This window comes from Pleurodeles waltl, chromosome 7 (assembly GCF_031143425.1).
Source record: "Pleurodeles waltl isolate 20211129_DDA chromosome 7, aPleWal1.hap1.20221129, whole genome shotgun sequence".
NCBI classification, from domain to species: domain Eukaryota; kingdom Metazoa; phylum Chordata; class Amphibia; order Caudata; family Salamandridae; genus Pleurodeles; species Pleurodeles waltl.
This window is the reverse complement of record NC_090446.1, coordinates 576531719-576556408: the sequence shown is the minus strand read 5'-3', so window position 1 is coordinate 576556408 and position 24690 is coordinate 576531719. Positions and strand designations below refer to the sequence as shown.

At 46.9% G+C, this 24690-nt stretch overlaps 1 protein-coding gene across 1 annotated transcript in view; it reads right to left on the bottom strand.

Annotated features, from left to right (window-relative positions):
• Positions 1 to 24690, bottom strand: part of CCDC42 (coiled-coil domain containing 42) — a 164910-nt gene that overhangs the window by 116052 nt on the left and 24168 nt on the right. Inside the window, exons 2-3 of the mRNA XM_069201687.1 lie at positions 11970 to 12088; positions 3202 to 3307 (exon numbers count right to left, since the gene is read on the bottom strand). Coding sequence (XP_069057788.1) covers positions 3202 to 3307; positions 11970 to 12088 — 225 coding nt within the window. The remainder of the gene's footprint in view (positions 1 to 3201; positions 3308 to 11969; positions 12089 to 24690) is intronic.

The window sequence follows — 24690 nt, the reverse complement described above, 5'->3', positions numbered from 1 at the left end:
AGCAGGCCCTAATGTAGTTCCAAACGATCTTGATACAATATTTGATGACATTCCTAAAGACAGCTAACCGAAAGGGAGAATAAATGAAGCCTGTGGTATCTTCCCCACCTATGTTTCAAATCAGGAAATACATTATGTAATTCCCTTAACATCTCAATCAATTCCTGAAGGATCACTAGCAAAATATTGTTAGCAAATGTTTAGTTCTGGCAAATGCCATGCCACATACTGTTTTAAAAGCTTTTACTGGAACTGCAAGCAAGTACTGAATCTGCTGGTTGTTTTGTCTCCTAGTTCCACGTCATAAGGCCACAACATTTGGAGGTGTGAGCCTTCAATTGATATTTTAAGTGGTCTGGAAGATGTAGTCATGGGTGACTTCGATTTTCCTGTTACACTGACGTAATTGATAACAATTTGCAGCAAAAAACTGCATTCAATGTAAAAATATGAGAGGGAAGATGTCGTGGGCAGCAAGAAAGGGAATATTAAAGCACCCACAATTCACAAAGTGCAGTGAGAGGAACAGCCAAAGACAAACCGGAATGTAAGAAGGTATTCCAGGTGCAACAGATGGGTAGATTGCCTGCATAGATGGGCCTAGGAATATCTGAACTTCTAACTGATTGGGCTGTGACAGATTATGGCCCTCATTACGAACATGGCGGTTTGGCCCGCCATGCCAGCATTGGCGGCTGAAGCCGCCAGCTGGCATAGCGAGCCAAACCGCCATATTCTGAACATGGTGAGGGCTGCCATCGGCAGCCCTCACCAACCGCCAGGCTCCTGACATCAGACAGCCTGGCGGTGAGTTGAAACACTATCTGCCAGGGTAGCAGCGCTACCCTGTGGATAATGTTTTATTTTCCGCAAGACTTTCCCTGGCTGGATATCCTGCCAGGGAAAGGCTAGTGGAGGGTGTGCCCCGGGGCACCCCTGGGGGCCCCTGCACTGCCCATGCACTTTGCATGGGCAGTGTAGGGGTCCCGGTGCAGAGCCCCGATGCGCAGGTCACTGCCCGATTTTCGAGCAGTGATCTGCGCGATGGGTGCAACTGCACCTGGCGCACAGAGGCATTGATGGCGGCTCCATGTGCCGCCGTCAATGTCCCGGCCGGTCCTTTCTGTGAGCCGGTGGGCGGAAACAATCTTTCCACCTGCCAGCCCACAGAAATGTTCATCATTTGGCCGGCGGGGTTCCGGGGTCGCTGGCGGTCAGTGTTTTGACCGCGAGCATGAACACGGTGGTTGTTACCACCGTGTTCATAATGACCCCCTATGATTTGGACCACAAATGGCAGCCATTGTTTGCTGGGTAGAATTTATTTTGAATCTAATTTTCCACACCACTGCCCTCAGGAGCTAGGATGCCACTGTGCGTCATGCCATCAGGACTCAATGTTTCCAGTAATGGGATTTTTTATGCCCATTTTCAAAGACAGACTAATTCCAAGCATAGTTGTTTACCCACTGTCCATCTTCATACCTCGACCACTTGCCACAATCCTGGTGCATACCCATGCTCTGATGGAGAGTGTTAAGAGAGAGGTACTAGGAGAGAGTGTCAGTCTAGAGGTCAGTGGCAGGACCATCCACTTGGAAAAGGTGTGACCAAGCCATCGCCTGACATATGCACAGTTTACCATCACCTCAGTAAATTTCTAAGGCCAAATTGTTCTGCTCCACAAAACCACCTCAGCTTCCTCATGGACTAACGACAATACAGTGGCAGGTGTCCGGTCTGCCGTATTAAGAATGTATCAATGTCAACAGCACAGTAAATAAGGTGAAATAGGACATCCTCCACTTTCAAACAATTTTTTTCATTCTGCCAAACCCTAAATAGGGCTTTAAACCACCATTTAAAAGTCCAGGCAACTCCTGAGAAACTGGCTTTTTACTCCCTGAATCTTGGATCTTTTCTTTCCTTCCTTTCTGGGGGTTATGTTGTAACTCTGCTGTTCTAGGAAGCTAGGACATACATTGTGCAAAATAAATAAAATATAAAATAACAAAGACCAAGCATGAATGCTTCTTCAATGGCCAAGAATTTGCAACCATCATGAAATAGCAGTGTATAACATTAACAACAACCAGGCCAATAATTGAGCTCTTCATGTATTCAATAAAGACAAACTGATGAAGAGCAATCACATTTTGTTTGTAAATTACAGAAACACACCCCATAGATGATGTTCAGGAAGTCATCTAGCAATCACCATCCACAAAGCCAGAGAAGAAGCCAAAAGTCAAGATGAAATATCAAGCCTAGAGGAAGAGGAACACTGATGTGCATCAATTTCATTTGGCATTGTGGTTCAGGTGACATGAAAAGGTATCAGAAAGACAACGATGGCATATGCTTTCTGTGAGAAAAATTTATTATTGAAGTGCTTGTATGTTCAGTATCAGGTCGAGGTAGGATCACAGCTTAGCTCAGCCCTGGGTAGCTGTGGCACAGATCAGTCAGGCTTAACTCAAAGTAAAACATGTGTAAAGCATTTATCATTAACCAAACAGTTAACAAGAGACACTACAGAAAAGAAACACTTCAGTTTATAAGAATAGTATACATTTGCATCTTTAAAAAGACACCAAAACGACAGAAATCTGGTGAAGGCAACCACTAAATTCCAAAACAATTTCTAAACATAGAGAGAGATTACATTCGTTAGCTGGGACTACTAGTCCGGTTCTAGTTGGGTCAAGTACTCTTTTGGCACTAGCAGAGCAGGATACTACATTGTATACTACCACTACAGTGCTTGTGTTTTGTCACATGCCAATATTATGCCATCTATTACAACACCTTAACCACTACATTGCAGTTTACGTAGAGGTAGAAATAGGAGTAGTTATTACATACCTACTTTGTGGGCTAGTGGTAGGCAACCAGATATTATTTTAGATCGATATCACCAATCTCAAAATAGCATTATCCAACCCGCTACACAAAGACTGTAGTCTACACTACTACACTACTACACTGCCTCCAACCTTTGCTTCACCATGGCTGTTGCTACCCTGTGTCTATCCCAAGCCCTACTTGAATCCCTTTTGTGGTTCTATCTCCACTTGCTATGCCCGGGGAGGTTTATGTAAATTCCTCACTCTTTCTGTGAATTGCGAATGTGTGGCGAGTCCCCCTTCGCCCTTTGCCTCTAAACTGCAGGCATGGACGTGGTCCTGGCCTTCTCCTCACCTCCTTCCGCTCCAGCATAGCTTGGTGTATGACGTCAGCCTCCTTCCTCTTGTCCAGCAGCCGGATGTAAGGGGACAGCGCCTCCTCATCACTTGCTGGAAACTTCCTGAGGTGAATACGAACAATCTCGGTTAATAGGGCACTCTGATTTTTCTACCTCTCCAGAGAGGCAGATTTCATACTTGCAAGGCATAAATGAGTAACGTTTGATCACATTTAACCTCAGTAACAAATATCTTTACACACCATTGCAGAGCAACATTAAAAGTTATTAACTCCTCTAGCAGTTGCAAAGCATGGACTTCAAGGTACTATTTGCTTTTCGGGGGAGTGGGGGTGGGGGAGGGGGCTGGAGATAATTCTCTTAACAGTTTCAATCCGTGGCTTTTCCAAAAGAAATTTGACACACAAATAAATGTGTAAGATGTAGTATTGCTGAAAATGGCCTAGCCTGCTGCCTAAATCAGTAGGGTTGGCAAGTAAAGCTGCTGGGCTCCAGGGATATCAGGGGGCAGCCTTGACTGACTGGTATTTGTGAAAAATAGCACGGGCCTAATGTTCACCTCATCTCATGCAGCTTCACTTCCCGTCTCACCTCTGCTCTGCCGTTTCTTCCCCACTGTGGGGACCCAGGAGAAGCGCGGTCATAGCCAATCTCCCCCGAGTGACTTTGGGCAAGTGGCACAGGCCACAGGACAGAGGGTAGGGACGGGCTGTGTGAGGTAGGGCGGCGTCAGGAGATGACAAGCATATAAGCGCATAATATTAGTGAGGTCAGGCAGAAGGGATCCATTACCAAGGGGCAGGCAAAGGAAGTTGAGGCCCAGCCAACCACCTTTTAACTATCTAGAAGGTACAGAGTGCGGCTGGTCTTTTTTGGTACCAAGAAAGGACCTTAGTAGCTTTTTGCCTTGGTAAGACAGGTTGTAGCATTGGCAGAGGGAGTACTTTTTGGGGGGATGGAGAGTCTGTAGGAGCGTATCCATTCCTTGGGGGGCAGCGCAGGGAAGGCGAAGAGTAAGTTTTGGAACAACACTAGCGGAGTTCACTTGGTTAAGAACGAGAGCGATTGGGCAGCAGAAGGAAAAGGTTCTGAATGGAGGATGAAACAAAGTGGTTGGAAGAGTACGGGGTTTAGCTGATGCAATGTTCACAAGTTGGGAATGTAAGGGAAGGGTGAATGATAGGACTTTAATGTATTAGTGAGGTTCGGTGATATACTCTGTAATATGATTGCACAAGCCTGTCTTATTAACGTGACCTTCTTTGCTAACAAAGTTGTTGTAAGTGGTGACACTGAACAATCATCTTTCCTCCTTTGGATTCTCTTTTCCGTCTTACCTCTACTTCCACTCTCACCTCTACTTCCACTCTGTTATTACAACCAGTTTTCTTAAACCCCTCTCACCTCTCTTGATGCAGCTTTTCCACATCTCTCAGCTCTCTTTCTCCAGCTTTTCATCACGCCGCCCTTCGGCAGCTCCAGATGCTCCCACTAGCCTCATTTCTAGGTCGGAGATCTTTTATTCAGTTCTCTGCCTATACCTCCATTCTTCTATCACATCTCCTTTTCCAGCTCAGGTTTTTCTCTACCAATGCTTCTGTCATCTATCTTCCTGAAACTCGCTCCACTTCTTCCTATCCCTCGTCATTCACGTCTCCATTCCATCTCCTCTTTTCTACTAAAGGTTAATTTCTCCCTCTCCTCACCTATTGCATCGTTCTCTCTCTATACCAGCAGCTGTCTTCCTCATATCTCTCCTTCTGCAGTTTCCATTCTCTTTCTCTCTCCACCTTCATGTCTGCTGATCTCTCACATCTCCACCTGCAATTCCTTTCCTTTCTTAAGTCTATTCTTACGTAACTCCTTTCCTATGAGTTTCCTTCCTCAGCTCACCATCCCCACTCTAGCTTGTCTGCCCCCTCCCCCAGAGACGTTTTAAGGCATGGGCAAAGTAAGCAATTACCCGGGGCCGACCTTCTGAAAGGCCCCTTGGGAAAGTAAATGTTGTCTTTATCTGGCTTACCTCTATCTATTACCATATCTCAGCCTCTCTCCTCTCTGCCTACCTCCTTCTCAGATTCTCTCTCGCTTTGCCCAGTGGGATCATAAAGATATTTGGGGGCCCTGTAGAACAACTTACTTAATTTCCGTACGCCATATCTGGTAGAGACTATTTAGCCGCAGATTCCTCACCTTTGAATTCACCCCAGGCTTCACACTGTATCTAGAATTTTCGTTGAGCAGCACCCCTGCATGCCAGTAGGTGGTGTTGTTTGGCACATGGCAACAGCATCCAGGGCTTAGTGGCATGCGCAGTGTCTATATCGGCACCACCTCAGCGCGTTGACGTCAGTCTCTTTTTGAGACTTTCCACACCAATAGCACAGAGCCACAAAGAATACTGACCACCGGTGATGAAAACTAGGGCCCTTAAAGGGGAACAGCCCTGACCCTAGAATCTACTCGAGTAGGGAGGGTCAGTAAGAAATCTGTGGATAGACAGAGTCTCTGTCAGATAAACTGTTACCAAACGTATGTAACTTATTCAGCTGATACAGACTTTTACCTGCATATTCCTTACCTCTGAATGGATACCCAAGCAATACCTCCCTGGAGGTGGGTACGCAAGACAGATTTTAGGCTAAAAAGTCCTGCAGGACTGAACAAGCAAAATACCCATCCCTACAGACCTGACTATCCAGGCAGTAGTGTTTGTGAAAAGTATGCAGAGATGCCCACGTTGCTGCCTGGCAGATGCCCAGAACCTGAACTTTGTGTGGTAACGCAGCGGTCGCAGCTTTATCTCTGGTGGATTAGCATGCAAACTCTCAGGAGATTGCTTTTTGGTCAATGTGTAGCAGATCATAATGCAGAGCATGATCCAATGGTAGATGAGCTGTTTCTACACGGCCTTTCCCTTCTTCACTCTGACATATCCCATGAAGAGTTGGTTGTCAACCTGGAACACTTTCTTGCGGTCAAGGTAGAATGACAATGCTCTTTTTGGATTCAGATGGTGAAGTTGCTCCTTTTCCTTGGAGTGATGTGGTAGAGCATAAAAAGTAGACTAGGTGAAGGATTGGCCCATATGGAAAGGACTGACGACTTTTGGCAGAAAAGAGGCCCTGGTACATAGAACCAGCTTGTCTGGATAGATGCTCAGGTATGTAATCTTTGATGATAAGACCTGAAGTTCACTGACCCTCCAGCTGATGTTATTGCTATGACGAAGGCCCTCTTTAAAGTAAGAAGCCTGAGAGGACCGTTATGTAGAGGCTCAGAGGGTGCGCACATGAGAAAAGTGAACACATGATTAAGGTCTCACTGAAGCATAATGAAGAGTGAAGGTGGAAACCTCCTGTAACGCTTTCAAGAATCTGTTAACAAAAGTGGATTTAAAGAGAGATGGCTGATCAGGCAGCCCCAGAGAGGCTGAAGTGGCAGAAAAATACCCCTTGAACGTGCCCAGAGCAGAGACCTGCTCGGCGAGAGAAAGAATAAAGAGGACCTGAGAGAGGGGAGCAGAGAAGGAGTCAATCTGTTTCTCTGCACACCATGCTACAAACTTGCTCCAAAGGAAGGTCAAAAGCTGTCAACTGTTGATGCTCAGTTTCCATGCATGAAGGAAGAGTGTTGACATGTTTGGGTGGAGAATCCACCTCTGCTGCTGTGACAGAAGATCCTCCCGAAGGGGCAGCCTGCTCCAAGGACCGATTGCCATGCTCAACACCTCAGGATACAAAACTCTCTGAGCCCATTCCGGAGCCACAAGGATGACTTGAGCCCAGTCATTCTTGATCTTCTTGAGAACTCTGGGCAGGAGTGGTATGGGTAGAAAGGCGTATAGGAGGCCTGGGCTCCACTTGAGATGAAAATTGTCTCAGAGGAAGAGCCACCATGGAAACTCCAGCATACATAACTGTTGACATTGCTCGTTTTTGGAGGTGGCAAATAGTTCTAACCAAGGCTCTCCCCACTGCTGAAAAAGACCTTGTGCCACCTCCTGATGGAGAAATCATTTGTGATCTGCTATGCATCTTGGGCTGAGTTTGCCTGCTCTGGCATTCAGAGAGTCTGCCGGGTGTTGAACCACCAGGAGTATGCCCTGAAGCTTCCATCCAAGTCCAGAGATATGCAGCCCTCTTGACAAGGGGTCCATGACACCACTCCACCGCAGTACCACATGGTGTTGTCCATGAACAACTGTACTCGCCTTTCCTTGATGGATGGAGAAAGGCTTTCAATGACAGCCGGATCACCCAGACCTCCAGTAGGTTGATGTGGAGTCTGTATTCTGCCAGAGACCAGAAGCTTATGATCTCCACCTCTCCCAGAAGGCTGCCCGTTCCCAGGATAGATGCATCTATCACTACTGTCAGATCTGGTTGGGGAAGGAAGAAGGGTCTGCTGCTGACCTAATCATGATTCGTTAACCACCACTGCAGAGCTTTTGCAGTTCCCTCTGAGATCTGGACCATGTCAGAGAGATTCTTCTGATGCTGCACCCACTGGACCTTCAGGTCCCACTGCAGAGCCCCCATATGCCTGCATATGCCAACAGGCATGTGTCACAAGTAGGATGCAGAAGGCCAGAAAGCCCAGCAGCCTCAGTGTCAGTCTGTCTCACTGAAGCCCAGGATAGATGCTGAAACATAGGCATCATAACCTGAAAATCCTAGACTTGCTGTTTGGTAGAATAATCCGGAAATTGCACCGTGTTCAGAACAGCTCTGATGAAAGGGGATGAAAGGGAACATCTGAAAGGGAGTCAAGTGTGACTTCGGCACATTTCTAGTGAACCCAAGTCACTGCAGGAGGTCCTTCGTAGTCTGGAGATGGGAGACAACAATTAAAGGAAAAAATATTATCTGCAACACTTCAATTTGAAGTGGGGAGGACAATTGTTTTCACCTTTGTGGGTGTATAGGGATTTTCTTAAACAGGTTGAGTTGAAAATATGGTTTTATGATGTATAATGTTAAAGAATACTTACTCTGATTACTAATTACTTAATAAATGGTTTTATATATTTTTGTAACAGAGTTGTGAGCCCTATATTGTTATGGTACTGTATGAAAGTTTATTTTGTGGTATATGATTTGTGCTGAGTATGTGATTGAGTGGGAGTGTGGATAAGTTTTGCCTAGGGGAATATTTTTTCCTTTAATTGATTTGGGTGCCCCATCCCCATTCTAGTAAGGGTCTCTCTCTATTTTATATTGGTGGGAGACAACAGCCTAGGGCAAGCCTGCCTTCAACAGCCAGTCATTGAGATAGGGGGAAGACTGGTAGCCCTGATCTCTGCAGTGGGCTGCAACCACCACCATTACCATCACCTTAGTGACCACCTGAGAGGCTCTGGTTAGACCATAGGGAAGCACAGTGAACTGAAAGTGCTTGTGGCCTACCGTGAACTGCAGGTAACACCTGTGGACAGGCAGGATAGGCATGTGGAAGTAAGGCCCATTTTATACTTTTTTAGCGCTACATTTATGCCGCTTTTTGATGCAAAAACGGCGCAAACTTACAAAATACAATTGTATTTTGTAAGTTTGCACCACTTTTGCGTCATAAAATGACGCAAATGCAGTGCTATATGGGCCTAAGTGTCCTACAAGTCCATTGCTACCATCCAGTCTCCCGGGTCAAGGCCACACAGGACTTGAGCGAACATGAGCATTCTGAATTTCTCCTTCTTCAGGAAGAAGTTGTGAAGGCACAGGTCTAGGATAGGACGAAGGCCTCCATCTTTCTTGGGTACAAGGAAAGTGGAGGGAATAGCAACTACAAACTACTTCTGGCATCTGCACCCTCTCCATGGCTTCTTTGGCCAAGAGAGCTGTCACTTCCTGTCAGAGAAAAGAGAGGTGTTCCTCTGTCAGTCTGTTGCAAGTGGCTGGCTTGGGTGGAAAAGAGGTCATGATGAGGAGGGAGTAGCTCCTTCAGACAATTTAAAGAACACACTGGTCTGATGCTATAGACTGCTAGCGGGGCAGTTGATGGCATATCCTGTCTCCCACTGGGTGCCAGTGATTGAATGAGGGCAAACTAAAGGGGTTTGGAGGCTGAGGCTCCCAAGGGAATGGTGTGACATCCATGTGCCTGACCCATGGGGTCCGTGGGTATTACGTCCTCAGCCACGCAGAGGCTAGAAAGCTTGCATACCCTTGTGGCTGGGTGTGTAAAGATGCAACTGAAAGCCCTTTTCAGTGACCACAAAGGGAATAAAAGGCAGACTGGGGTTGGCGAGGGGCCACAGACAGGCCCAAGGATCTGGCCGTAGCCCTACTAGTCTTGAAGCACTCCATAAGAGCCATCAAAGTGCATGTCCATAAGTGATACTTGGACATACCCTGAAAATCCAGTTGTCCTCAGCCAGGCGTGGTGCTGAAAGTCCACCAATGATTAAACTGCTCTGCCCAGCGAGTCTGTGGTTCCCAGTCCACATTGGATAATGAACTTGGCTATCCCTCTCATCAGAAACAACTTGGGAGAGTACAGCCTGGGCCTTCTCCTGGATTGTTGGCAGCACCTGTGCAATCGTATCCCACAGTGCGAGGGAATATTGGCCCAAAAGGCATGTATTATTCACGGCCCCCTGTGCCATGCTGGTGGAAGAAAACATTTTGTTTCCCAAGGTGTCCAGCCTCTTGGATTCCCTGTTTGATGGGGTGGTAGGGAATGTGGCAGGAATTACACAGGGGGTTAAGGCTTGGACCATCAAGCTGTCTTGGGTAAGGTTTTTGGATGAGGAAACTGGGGTCCCCTGGGTCATGGCAGGACGGCGAGCAATCATCACTTCACAGGGTCCTCTTTGCAGGGTTTGGACCAAAACCTTAGCAGGAAGTCTGTGAGGGCTTCATAGAGTCGGAGCAGCAGTCCTGGGGGGGAATACTCTAGGCTGAAGCACCTCTATTAGTCTTGACAGCCACTGGAGCCACTAAAAGTCAAGGACCTCAGCGGCTCTTCTTACCACCATTGAGGATGAGGCCTCCTTCTCCAAATCCACAGTAGGAGGAGAGACCATGCCGATATCTGAAGAAGTACCCATTCCGCTGACATCCGCTAGGTCCTCACACCAGTCCATGTTGAGATCTAGGGACTGGTATTCTTCATGGCCCAGCGATCCCTCCCACTTCTTCCCAATTGCCAGCCCATAAGAGTAGTGCTCGGGATCCGACCTGGGATGAATGGTTCCAGTCGACGCTGATATCGCCCAATGCCCATCTGGCTCAGTGTTGGAGATGGCAATGAGAATGGGGATGGTGCCAATGGCGTGTGCTGGTGGCACAAGAAGCGTGTTGGCATGGGGACCGTAGCCAAGGAAGGTTGCAGACGTATGACTGGTGCCGGGGTGGGTCAATTGTTGGTGCCAGAGCTGCTGGTAGGGAACCAGTAGGGGCCCTGCTGAACCTAGGGGGCCCAAAGGTGCGGCAGAGGGAAAAGCCTGCCCAAATATGAGATACTTGGCCTCATAAAACTCACAGAGTTGGGTGGGGCTTGCTCTGGCTCCCTGAAACTCGGGGGCACGGAGTCGACCCAGGTCCTGTCTCAACTGTGGAACCAGACCTCGAATGGTGACGTTCCCTTGTCTGATCAGCCAATGGACAGGGTGAAGTCAAAGATCTATTTGACTTCTTTACTCTTCTTCTTGTGGTGGGACTTACCCGAGAGACCCAACGACTTTGAGTGCAACAAAGTTCTTGGACTCTGTGACCGATTCTGGACCTTCCTCTCAACCAGGATTGAGACAATCACTGTATCACACATCGAGCCACTAGGAGTTTGACGGAGCGCTCTCTCAAGGCCTTTGGATGCATTGCGCAGCAATAAACGCAGATCTTCACGTTGTGGTCATGCTCAAGGCACCAGAAGCGAACAAGCTGCAGGTCCGTCACTGACATCTGTTGATGGCAGGCACCACAGGACTTGACGCCGGCCTTTCTAGATGACATTCCTGGCACACACGGAGACAATTTCTCAAAAAAAGGCTTTGACAAAAGTCGAGAAAAGGTCAGTCAAAAAGTGACTAGGGGTAGCTCTCTCCAGATCTGCGCTGACTGGAGCGTAAAGAGGAAAACTGACGTCAGCTCTCAGTTGTGGTGACTATATTGGCACTGTGCATGTCACTTCCGGTGTAGACAACTTATGTGATGCCACCTGGAGCCAAACAGTGCCACCTACCAACACGCAGGGGTACTGCTCAAGAAAAATGTCCAGGTCCAGTCTGATGCCTGGGGAAAATTCATAGGTATGGATTCTGCAGCTAGACGTCTTTATCAGATAAGACATATTTCAACTGATTTTATGTGAACTCCATTTCTGAGAGTTTGTTTGTTACCATGCTGGCTTCGGTTGCCAGAAAATGGGCAGTAAAATTACGCTCAAGGGGCCCCTACATATACCTTTCCCATGGCCCTAAAAAAGCCTTAAAACTACCTACACTGCCATCTCCTATCTCCCACAAGGTACCCCCTACCACAGCTTTCATCCTCCTGCCTCTCACCATGCAGCTTTCTCTTCTCTCTTGAGGTTGTTTCCGTCCCCTTTCACACCCACAGGCACTTCCTGTATATGTAAACACACTATGCTGCTGCCCCTTGCTTGACACCACTCTAGGCTGTCACAGTGCCTTGCCTGTCTAGAACAATCTCTGGCCGTTGGTGGGTTCCGGATGGGGTTAGTGGTTAGTCGAACAGCGATTTGTGGGGTTGGACAGTGGTGTAACATTGTTGGGAGGTGCAGGCATTCTTCCTTTACTTACTCCAACAGTTTGAGGATCCTCTTCCCATACTGGGTCTGAAAATATTCTGTCAGTTGCATCTGAGTGTTCATCCCTCCAATCTTGGCCATTGCAGAACTCTTCTCTGGTGCTCCTTCCGTCTGCATGGAGGATAACAAAGAGCGCATTAGTGTGTGTGGTTTGTCTCTGTGATGGTGGCGTCCATGTTCCCTGTGTGTATGCTTTTGAAATATCTTGAATGTGGATTGCATATAAAGCTTTGTGAACACACGTTTTAGGAGTTAGTATCACTGTTGTGGGCCCTGATTGTGTTATGAAGGGGAATGTTGTCTATGTATTTTATGTGTTATGTATGGTTCGTGTGTGGTTTTAGCCTGTTTGGAAGGGGGCTGTACATTTGGGTGCTATGAGGATAGGATGGTTTGTGGCTAGGGTTGCCTCTTTTCCGTGAGAAAAATACTGACCAGTTCTTCACCTTTTAATGTTCTGCAAAGGTCCGAACATAATTCTTAAATAGAACTTTATGTGAAATCATCTTTATTTGTTCCTAACATGGCCTTTCTGTGTTTTTTTTGTTTAATTATCCACCAGTGTTCAATATGGCAGATATAGAACATATTTGTAGGAAGTTGGCTCTGTATTTACTATTTCAAAGTAAGAAATAGTGTGCACAGAGTCCAAGGGTTCCCCTTAGAGGTAAGATAGTGGCAAAAATAGATCTTTCTAATGCTCTATTTTGTGGTAGTTTGGTTGAGCAGTGGGCTTATCAGAGGGTAGTGTTAAGCATTTGTTGTACACACAGGCAATAAATGAGGGACACACACTCAAAGACTTATTCCAGGCCAATAGGTTTTTATATTGAAAAATATATTTTCTTAGTTTATTTTAAGAACCACAGGTTCAAGATTTACAGTTAATACTTTAAGTGTAAGGTACTTCACTGAGATACTTTAAGAACTTTGAATGAACACAATATCATGTACAGTCTTTGTAAAAATGGCAATAAGCTATTTCAAAAGTGGACACTGCAAAAATCAACAGTTCCTGGGGGAGGTAAGTAAAGGTTAGTTTTGAAGGTAAGTAAAACACTTACAAGTCTCAAAGTTGGGGCATAGGTAGCCCACCGTTGGGGCTTCAAGGCAACCCCAAAGTTACCACACCAGCAGCTCAGGGCCGGTCAGGTGCAGAGGTCAAAGAGGTGCCCAAAACACATAGGCTTCTATAGAGAACAGGGGTGCCCCGGTTCCAGTCTGCCAGCAGGTAAGTACCTGCGTCCTCGGGGGCAGACCAGGGGGGTTTTGTAGGCCACTGGGGGGGACACAAGAAGGCACAGAAAGTACACCCTCAGAGGCACAGGGGTGGCCGGGAGCAGTGTGCAAATAGGCGTTGGGTTTTGTATAGGAAGTAATGGAGAGACCCGGGGGTCACTTCAACGATGCAGGCAGGCACAGGGGGGGCTCCTTGGGGCAGCCACCACCTGGGCTAGGCAGAGGGTCGCCTGGGGGTCACTCTTGCACTGGAGTTCGGTTCCTTCAGGTCCTGGGGGCTGCGGGTGCAGTATGGGTTCCAGGCGTCGGTCCCTTGTTCCAGGCAGTCGCGGTCAGGGGGAGCCTCTGGATTTTCTCTGCAGGCGTCGCTGTGGGGGCTCACGGGGGTTGTCTCTGGTTAGTCACAGGCTCGCAATCGCCGGGGAGTCCTCCCTGAGGTGTTGGTTTTCTGCAGGTCGAGCCGGGGGCGTCGGGTGCAGAGGGTGAAGTCTCGCGCTTCCGGCGGGAAACGTGAAGTCTTTGGAAGTTGCTTCTTTGTTGCCAAGAAGTAGCTGGTTTTGAACAGAGCCGCTGTTCACAGGAGTTTCTTGGTACTTGGGTGCAGGGCAGTCCTCTGAGGCTTCAGAGGTCACTGGTCCCTGTTGGATGCGTTGCTGTTGCAGTTTTCTTCGAAGTTGGGAGACAGGCCCGTAGGGCTGGGGCCAAGGCAGTTGTCGTCTCCGTCTTCTCTGCAGGGCTTCAGGTCAGCAGACCTTCTTCTTTGTTAAGGTTGCAGGAATCTAGTTTCCTAGGTTCTGGTGTGCCCCTAAATACTAGATATAGGGGTGTGTTTAGGCCTGGGAGGGCAGTAGCCACTGGCTACTGTCCTGGAGGGTGGCTACACCCTCTTTGTGACTCCTCCCTGTGGGGAGGGGGGCACATCCCTAATCCTATTGGGGGAATCCTCCACTCTCAAGATGGAGGATTTCTAAAAGCAGGAGTCATCTCAGCTCAGGACACCTTAGGGGCTGTCCTGACTGGTGGGTGGTTCCTCCTTGTTTTTCTAATTATCTCCTCCAGCCTTGCTGCCAAAAGTGGGGGCAGTGGCCGGAGGGGCAGTCATCTCCACTAGCTGGGATGCCCTGTGGTGCTGTAACAAAAGAGGTGAGCCTTTGAGGCTCACCGCCAGGTGTTACAGTTCCTGCAGGGGGAGGTGAGAAGCACCTCCACCCAGTACAGGCTTTGTTCCTAGCCACAGAGTGACAAAGGCACTCTCCCCATGTGGCCAGCAACATGTCTGGTGTGTGGCAGGCTGGCAGAAACTAGTCAGCCTACACTGGAAGTTGGGTTGGTATTCAGGGGGGACCTCTAAGGTGCCCTCTGGGTGTATGTTACAATAAATTGCACACTGGCCCCAGTGTGCATTTATTGTGCTGAGAAGTTTGATACCAAACTTCCCAGTTTTCAGTGTAGCCATTATGGAACTGTGGAGTTTGTGTTTGACAAACTCCCAGACCATATACTCTTATTGCTACCCTGCACTTACAATGTCTAAGGTTTTGCTTAGACACTGTAGGGGCATAGTGCTCATGCACATATGCCCTCACCTGTGGTATAGTGCACCCTGCCTTAGGGCTGTGAGGCCTGCTAGAGGGGTGACTTACCTAGGCCACAGGCAGTGTGAGGTTGGCATGGCACTCTGAGGGGAGTGCCATGTCAACTTAGTCATTTTCTTCCCACCAGCACACACAAGCTGTGAGTCAGGGTGCATGTGCTGAGTGAGGGGACCCCAGGGTGGCATAAGACATGCTGCAGCCCTTAGGGACCTTCCCTGGCATCAGGGCCCTTGGTACCAGAGGTACCAGTTACAAGGGACTTACCTGAGTGCCAGGGTTGTGCCAATTGTGGAGACAAAGGTACAGCTTAGGGAAAGAACACTGGTGCTGGGGCCTGGTTAGCAGGGTCCCAGCACACTTCTCAGTTAAGTCAGCATCAGTATCAGGCAAAAAGTGGGGGTAACTGCAACAGGGAGCTATTTCCTTACAACATTTTAAAGTGTTCTCTTCCAACATTTACTGTTTAAAGCATGTTACTGATAAGGTAAATAAAATACCAACTTTTGGTGATTTTATACTTTTTGTACTGCCAGGACATTAAAGTACAGACCACGCCGGTTCAAACCAGCCAGGTGGTAACCCTCTTTGTGATTGGGTTGTGTGCTTGTTGGAGAGAATACTGTGTGTGGCTCTTTGGTTTGTGTGTGGTGCCACTGTATGTTAGCATTGATGGGTGACTTTGAGTTGAATGTGAACAGGGGAAAATCACAAATGTAGCTATGTAATAAGGGCTGTGTACTAAAGTTGTCAGCTGACGTCTGTTATTTATGTGCATGTTTGTGTAATGAGTTTGCAGGGGTGGATTCTCCACTATGGCGGAGGATCATCGCCCCCCCTCACCCCTCCCGCCAGCAGCAGCTGCACAACTTTTACAAAAAAACGATAATAAACTATGGGGCATTTTTATACTCTGCTTGCGCCGAATGTGCGTCAAAAAGTTTGACGCACATTCGGCGCAAACCCTGCCCCATATTTATACTTTGACGCCTGACCCCGCGGACGTCAAAATCCCACCATGTGCGTCATTTTTTGGAAGGGGGAACCTGCCTTGCGTTAATAATATGCAAGGTAGGCATTCCCTTCCAAAAAATGACTTTAAGGCCTGTGCACCTTATTTATACTCTGGCGTCATTTTGACGCACAGGAGGGGGTGGGCCTTAAAAAATGGCGCCCATCCTGATGGGCGCCGTTTTTTAACGCCTGGGTCAGGGCAGGTGTTAAGGGACCTGTGGGCTCAGAAGGAGCCCAGAGGTGCCCTCCCCTGCCCCCAGGGACACCCCCTGCCACCCTTGCCCACCCCAGGAGGACACCCAAGGATGGAGGGACCCATCCCAGGGAAGGAAAGGTAAGTTCAGGTAAGTATTTTGTTAAAAACATTTTAAGTGGCATGGGGGGCCTGATTTGGGCCCCCCTACATGCCACTATGCCCAATGACCATGCCCAGGGGACATATGTCCCCTGGGTATGGCGATTGGGCAAGGGGGCATGACTCCTGTCTTTGCTATGACAGGAGTCATGTCAATGGAGGTTAACGTCATTCCATAAATAAGGCGCCCACATGGCGCGTTGGAATGGCGTTAGCCGGCTGTAAAGTTTTTGACGCACAACTGCGTTGGCGCAGTTGTGCGTCAAAAAGTATAAATATGGCCCTATGTTTATTATCGTTTCCTTGTGAAAGGGGTGGGGCCACGTGCAATGACATGTATGGCACTCCCCCTCAGTGGCATGTATGTTTATCCAGCTGTCTCGTGCTGGCCAAACACACATGCGCACTAGGCTGTCTCCAACCCGAGACAGGAGGCAGAGACTCTCACTCTGCCTCTGAGCGCCCTGGCATGGTGCTCGGTTAAATCCTAACACTGCTTTCATGCAGCAGCATTAAAGCAGCGTTAGAATTGGACTCAGGGCAGGCTGGGAGCCTGTGCCTGCACTGGAGGACTGAGGAGCAAATCCGAGCAGCGCAGCGAGAAAGTTATGCTTTAAAAAAATTATTATAAATACGTATATTTTTGTTGTTGTCCCCACCTAGTGCTGCATCACCCACCCCTTATCCCTTCTGCGAGCCTCCACTGGTGGTTTGTGTTTCAGCATAAGGTCTGCAAGCATTTGTTTTAGTCTGAATGAGTGAGTGGGGATATGTTTGTGTGTGTCAGTTAATGAGGGATTTCTGTACGTTTGAATCTGCATGTGCACTGTTACAGGGAAGGGGTTGTGTGTTTAGGTTTTATGTGTAAGTGTGTGTTGGTGTGTGTGTGTGTGTGTGTATTCATGAGGATGTGTGTGTGACTGGGGTTCTGTGTGTGAGTTTGTGATATGAGACAAGGGGGGTTGTTTGTGTACCAAGGAGCATATTTAATTAGAAATCGTGCAGCACAGCAAGATGCCTTGCTGCGCTGCTCTGCATGACAGGCAAAGGGCAGGAATGCGCAATACTTAACATTGTACAGCGCATTCCTGTCTTTTCCCTGCTCTGGTGCACAATGTGCTGGCTAGCACCAATGCAGGCACCCTTGCACCATGGTGCAAGGTTGCCTGCGTTGCAGTCAGGATTATTTTTGTGAAGAAAGGAGTCCTGTTTTGTGCAGGAAGGAGTACCTTCCTGCACAAAAACAAACCTCTTTCTATGTGTGCCTGCAGCACACGTGGAAAGAGGAAGTAATGGGGAGAAATGAAGATATTTCTCCTCGATACACCTCACCTGGGGAGGTGTAAGATTTTTGACGCATTCCTAGGTCAACCAGTATTGGTAAATCTGGGAATGCACCAAAATCCATCAGTAGATACGTGGGACCACCCATGCTCCACCCACGGAACGCCTTCCCAGGACAGAATAACGCAATGCAGTGATTTGTGCTGGGTTGCGTTACTCTAGATTTATCAAGCCAGGCAAGATCAAGCAAGTTGCCTTGCATGGCTTGATAAATGTAAATTGAGTTACACTGCTCTTCCGCCCTATTGCGTGGTGCAAAATCAACACAACTTTGTTAACTATGCCCCTAAGTTTATGAGTGAGTAGGTGTGGTTTGGAGACTGTATGGTTCTATGCATGCATAAGTACTATAATGTTTATGGTGTGGATGGTGGTGTGTGATTACGTGTTGGATATTGGAGAAGTTTGGATTTTGAGCATGTATTAGGCAGGTTTGGGGCGATTCTCTGTTGAAAGGGTTGCTGTGAGTGGGCAGTTGGTTGTGTGTGTGTTTGAGTTGTGTCTGAATGAATGATGGTCCTCAGTGTGCCAATCTGTCAGAGGGATATTGACACTGAATAGCGGGTCAGAACTGTGGGTGGATAGTGAGTGGGACAATAAGGTCAGTAGTTTACATTTTTTTCCTGTGTGTTGTTCGAAGTAATGTATATATGTGTGTGAAGGTGATTGTGTGTGTTTGTTGGAGAGTATTATGTCTAAATAGGTCTCTGTGTAGTCATGTGGGGGAAGTAGCGCTGTCCCTCTGGCTCTCTTTGTGAATGTCTGTGTAGTGGCGTCTTGTGTGGGAGTAGTCTGCACTTTCTAACCTTGTGTATCAGTGTGCGGGTGCGTTTGTTGATATTTAAACATCACCAAAGACTGCTACAGTGCATGGAAAATAACATAACTACAAACAGACTTGCGATAAATAAAATAAATGCATGTGTTTTCAGATAAAATAGTATCCGAAAATTACATTTCTGACATTCCAGTCAGCAGTTGTGTGTATATGTGTGTGTGTGTGTGAGTAGGAGGCTTCTGTGTGTGTATGTTAGTGTGCATGTTTGTGAATAGTAGGAGTGTAAGTGGGGTTGATTATAGGGTGGGGTGTGGGCAAAGAATTTATTGTGTTTGGGGTGTATATGTATATATATTGTTTGTGGGATGGAGTGTCTAAGGGAATGCTGTGTGTGCTTTATGCTGTTCTGTAAATGGTGTGTGTGTGTTATGTGTGTGTGTGTGTGTGTGTGCAAGGGGTATTTTGTGTGGTATTGTGTGTAAATGAGTGGTGTGTGTGGGGCTGTTGGTTCTATGGAGGGGCCTGTGCATTGGTAAGGGTGAGTTAAGGCTAGTCTTTCCCCAGGCCTACATTTCTCACCTATATTTCGTCTGCGGATGTCTTTTCTCAGGTCACGCCTTCTCTCTTGAGTCTGGACGGACTCCTACAAGGAGTGCTGCCTTCTGGGTGAAAAGCTCCTACTGGTGTGGTGATGGGGTGACCTGTACTCAGTGAATGGTCTTCTACTGGCCGAGATGCCTTCTTCGCTGCTTGAGGCACGCTCTCCTAGAAGGGGAAGCCTTTCAAGGTTGAGACTCTATTTGCTGTGTTCGTAGCATATTCTAGGGCGGCCACGCCTAGTTTCAAGGTCCCTGATAGTGACACCTGCTACAACCTTCCCGACCTCTTGTGCTCTTGGAGCGAGAAAGATGTCGTCTTAGTCCTTTCAGTTTAACCTCTGCTCAGAAGATGCAGAGGTGTCGCCTAGCAACCAGATTCCACTTTGATCTCTACGATCTGAGCACCATTGTTCCTGCACCACAGCGTTCTATACAATGACATACATATATCTTAAATATAAGAAAAAGAGTAATGTTAGCCAAAAAGCCAACTAAAACTGAAATATATGTGTGCCAACAGAACTAAATTTAATGCCCATAAAATTAGTAAACGAGAACATTTCAATGCATTTTGTGTTACGGCCAGCTATGTCTTTCCCGGAGTGAAACCTTACATATAAAACCTCACTGGAGAAAATAGCAACCTGGGAAAATGTCACACGACATTCCCAGTTATGCGTGTACTACTGGGAAAGCTTGGGGCCTATTCACAGAGGCATTCTGGAGTATATAAGGTCGTACTCATGTAGTACTCTTATACTTACTGTTGCATGCCTTTCTGAGTTGGTCCTAGAGCATCTAAAATGGGGACAAAATAGAAATGCTAACGCGTCCCTTTATGATAATTTATTACACATCAGGACTCGTTTTAGGCCAATGAATCTTTTGACCCAGTTGAGAGACACCTTAGGACGAGATAGCTAATCAATATGTCAATCAATACGTCAATAATGTCATCAATATTTATTACAACAATGCATTTCACTTTAGTCAAAGACATTAATCAATTCAAGACACCACCATGATCTGGCAGTCATGAATAACCACACCAGTTTAGTAGAATTTTATGAGTTTTATTCCCTATTAGTTACAATTCTAAGAGCAAATGTATTAATCTTAAAACCAAGAAGCAAAGTAGCATAGTCACAATATGGCAACTCTGACTGGATTTCATCAAAGCAAAAATCACGAACATCAGAACATAACACGGCGTGAACATAGATCAACTTTAGCAGAATGTCATAAGCGCGTCCGTTCAACAAAGCATAGATTCAGTCGTTTGTCTATTTGCGTCAGTTTAGTGAACACCTGTCCTAACCATTGATTAGCATTGGCATGTTGGGCTTCATGCAAAACAATTTAGAACACCAATTTGGAAAATATCTAGCTATGGCCTCTGTCAAAACTAAGCAGTTGGTACCTAGAAAGGAAAAGCAAAAAGACAAATTACAATTTCATTGTCATAGATACCCTCCAATGTTTAGGTCAGCGCTCAGGTTCAGTCTTCGTTTTCAGGACATCAGTCAAATCGCCATCAGTCAAAACTCAGCTCCGGGCAAAAGGGGCACTTCCCTCATAAGGAGGTAAAGTGTAAAATGGGCAGTCTAAGAAAGGATGGTTCAAGTAAAACCAAAGTAAGTCACCAAACAGAGTGACAAAGTTTCTGGATAAAATCAATAGCGTTCCCTACCTAATTCTGTTGGCCCTCTGTGTCATGGGTTTTTATCCCTTTTTCGTTGTACATTTCCCTAAAATTTAATTGGTCCGTGGTTATACCCCACTATCTTTACCCAGTAAGAAAACAGATTAAGGGGGTCATTTCAACCCTGGCGGTACAAGACCGCCAGGGCTGAAATGACGGAAGCACCACCAACAGGCTGGCGGTGCTTCCAGGGTCGCACCGCCGGGGCCGGTGGTTTTCCGCCACAATGGCCCCGGCGGTAGTAATCCAGGGGATTATGAGTCCCCCTACCGCCAGCCATTTCCTGGCGGTTTGAACCGCCAGGAAAAGGCTGGCGGTACGGGGAGTCGCGGGGAGTCGCGGGGAGTCGCGGGCCCCTGCCCTGCCACTGGCATGGGCAGTGCAGGGGCCCCCTGACAGGGCCCTAAGCGGCTTTTCACTGTCAGCTATGCAGACAGTGAAAAGCGCGAGGGGTGCAACTGCACCCGTCGCACGGCCGCAACACCGCCGGCTCCATTTGGAGCCGGCTCCCATGTTGCGGCCCACATCCCCACCGGCCCAGCGGGGATGTCATTATGGGCACTGCGGGAGTGCAGCCGCATTGGCGGCCGCACGGCTGTTACAACTTTCCGGGCAGCGCTTGCCGCCCGCCAATGTTGTAATGAGGCCCTATGTCATTAATCTTTCACCCCATATTAGTTTACAGTCTTTTATTGGTCCATATGATTGACGTCTTCAGAGGTAGCACGTCCGGTATGATTTCATCCTTCTGTAATTCTTTGCACATCTTTTGGTCAGTAGCTCCATTGTCTTCACCGGTTTGAATGACCTTGTACATTACATTAATCTACACTGTTGCATTTTGTCTAATATTTTCTACAAGCAATGTGAATTTTCATGAGAACGGATCTACTATGGTTACATTCAGCTTCTAGTTTGGAGAAAAACAAGAGGTCATGTCCTTTTGTGAGTCAGCACACTGCACGTTAGGGAAAATACATTTAATATGAGAGCCAGGCAGCTAAGCTTCGGCTCATGCTAACTTAAGGCCTACAATGATTTTAGCACAATTTCAATGATATAATCATTAATAATTAGTATAAAACTTATTCAATTTATAATAATTCATAACATTAGTCATTTTAATTAGTCCACGTATACATTGGCGGCCACTCCCCGTGGTCACATTTCAGATGCATGTTTAAGCAAAAATTCATCACTACAGTTTCTATGCGGCATTATCACACATTAATACATAAACATTTCATGTTAATATAGATTATATAAGCTATGCTCTCTCAGTCCCTCCTCTGATGACGTTCGTCATCACACAAACTTTCCCTTTGACCTTCCACTCTTAATTTTTCACTTTGCGCATAATGCGCATTTTGACATCTTGCCCCTTGTGTGAACTTTCCCAAATTTCATTAAACATTTTCTCCCTTTCACTTTCCTCATTTCTCTTGTTTCTCTTTGTCCAATTTCTTTTAATTTTGTCATTAATTTTACATGGTCCCCATAAACCTAATAAACAAGCCAGGATAATTAATAGACCCCCTAGTATTTTTGCAAGAACCCCATTCCAAATGTTGCTAAACCAGCTCCCTACTCTGGCAATTCCTTTTCCCACTTTCTCCCACACTCCAGGTTCCTTGCGTTCCTTCAAATCTGCACCACTATCTCTAGTTAGGTTAGTAAGCATACCTCTAATCTTTTTACTATTATCCGGTATAAATGAGCAACAATGACACTCGTTGAGCATCTTGCAGACTACGCCACTCTTTGCTAAAAGAATGTCTAAGGCAAGCCGATTTTGAAGAGTCATAGCTCTTTCCGCAGCAAGTTCAGTATCCATCAGGAGTATGGCCCTGTGAAGTTTGTCAGCATGTTATCCACAATAGTAGACATCTTTCGAATCTTTATGGAGTTTAAGATAGCCCCTACTGAAGGAATTATAGGTCCAAATATGTCACCAACGACAGCAGCCGCTGTCTCTCATTTTTGTCTAGTATGTTGTAATTCAGACACTTTAGGTATTTGCTTTAAGTCATCAATCTGGTAAATCTTTGGGAAAACTATCCCCAAATAACATGTCCATACCTTCCCTTAGGGAGATGGTAATAAGCATTAAGGGGGTCATTCTGACCCTGGCGGCCGGTGACCGCCAGGGTCACCGACCACGGGAGCACCGCCAACAGGCTGGCGGTGCTCCCGAGGGCATTCTGACCGCGGCGGTTCAGCCGCGGTCAGAAAGGGTAAACCGGCGGTCTCCCGCCGGTTTACCGCTGCCCCATTGAATCCTCCATGGCGGCGGAGCGCGCTCCGCCGCCATGGGGATTCAGACACCCCCTACCGCCATCCTGTTCATGGCGGGAAACCCGCCATGAACAGGATGGCGGTAGGGGGTGCCGCGGGGCCCCTGGGGGCCCCTGCAGTGCCCATGCCAATGGCATGGGCACTGCAGGGGCCCCCGTAAGAGGGCCCCGCAAAGTATTTCAGTGTCTGCTTTGCAGACACTGAAATACGCGACGGGTGCAACTGCACCCGTCGTACCCCTGCAACTACGCCGGCTCAATTCTGAGCCGGCGTCCTCGTTGCAGGGGCATTTCTGCTGGGCCGGCGGGCGCTCTTTCGGAGAGCACCCGCCGGCCCAGCGGAAATGTTTAAATGGCCGCAGCGGTCTTTTGACCGCGGTGCGGTCATTTCACGGCGGTACCTTGGCGGACGGCCTCTGCCGTCCGCCAAGGTTAAAATCACCCCCTAAGTCCACAAATATAATAGATCCCAGGGATCGCTGGATCCTGTCCATTTAACATGAATGTCCATTTACTCTGAAACAAAAACACATGCCTGCATTCACTCGTTCCCACAAATAAAGTATCATGATCAGATTTTGGCCTATATATACAAAGCCTTCCTACATGTAATGCATCTATAGCTAATTTGCCTTGCGTCTTTATTGCAGTGTAAGCATAATCATTTGCATATGTGCGTTTCTCTAGCCCCTTTTCTAATCTTTCCTTCAGTGCTTTGTGTCTATCATCAGTGTGATCTAAAAAGCTTTTCTCTACAGGAGTTAATAAGCAAGTCAGTTTGTTGCGGTGTGCATAAGCTGTCCCAAATGTAAGTGTTGGTTCAAAGAAAACTCAAACTATTTTTATACTATGCTCCTTAGCTAATTTGTTCAGAAACTCAATCACAGGCACAAAGGAAAACACTACATCCAAGTTAGAATAAAGGTATTGCACATGCTCCTGGTCATAGAATCTTGTTAGTAGTAAACTACAGCTTATCCCATAGGTTAACAGCAAGCTATGGTAGGTGACCCCTTCTTGCACTGATGAAGGAATCTTTGTACACACATAACAATTTCTCGCATCCATGGTTTCAACATACTCATTCAGCAAGCAATAGAAGACGTTAGTGGAGAGTTCCCCCTTTGAATTAGTTCCCTCATGCAGGAGTTTTGTATCCTGCTCAAACTTTTCCCACGGTGTTAGTGTTGTAGTCTCAGGATTTGAAGCATTGTTAGTTGCTTTCTTATCCAACCACGGCATTCCCACAATCACACCTACAATTATTATTGCACACACAACACCTAATATAAGGCTTAACCAACCACACACTTTACCCTTCTTGCCACTACCTCTATTATAAGCCATAGTCTCTAAAGAATCAAATAGCAGAGTAACTCAAACAAACAATCAACTTGAGGATGATTTAAAAGCTTTTTTTTTTTTCCTCTTGATGCAAAGTCTCTCTTTCTTTCAGCGTGTATTTACAGTGTTCCACTCACTCCAGGATCCTTTTGTCAAATTAGGTTAGCAGCTTGTCATAATCGGGTTTTAAAGTCAATTCAAGTTATCAGTGTCACATCCGGTAATTTATAAGTCTCTTTCTCAGCTTTTCCAGCTTTCAATTTCAACTTTAACACAGTCTCTTTCTCTGATTGATTTCAGGTACCGTTGTATTGGCCTGGTACTTCCCGATCAAAACAGAATGCTAAGAATTCTTTTTGCCATTCAGATGTCGTTGCATATGCCCATTCAGGACCTGCGTACCTTCTATTTGCGGTTCTTTTTCTTTTCAACCTGCGTTCACTTTGCAATTC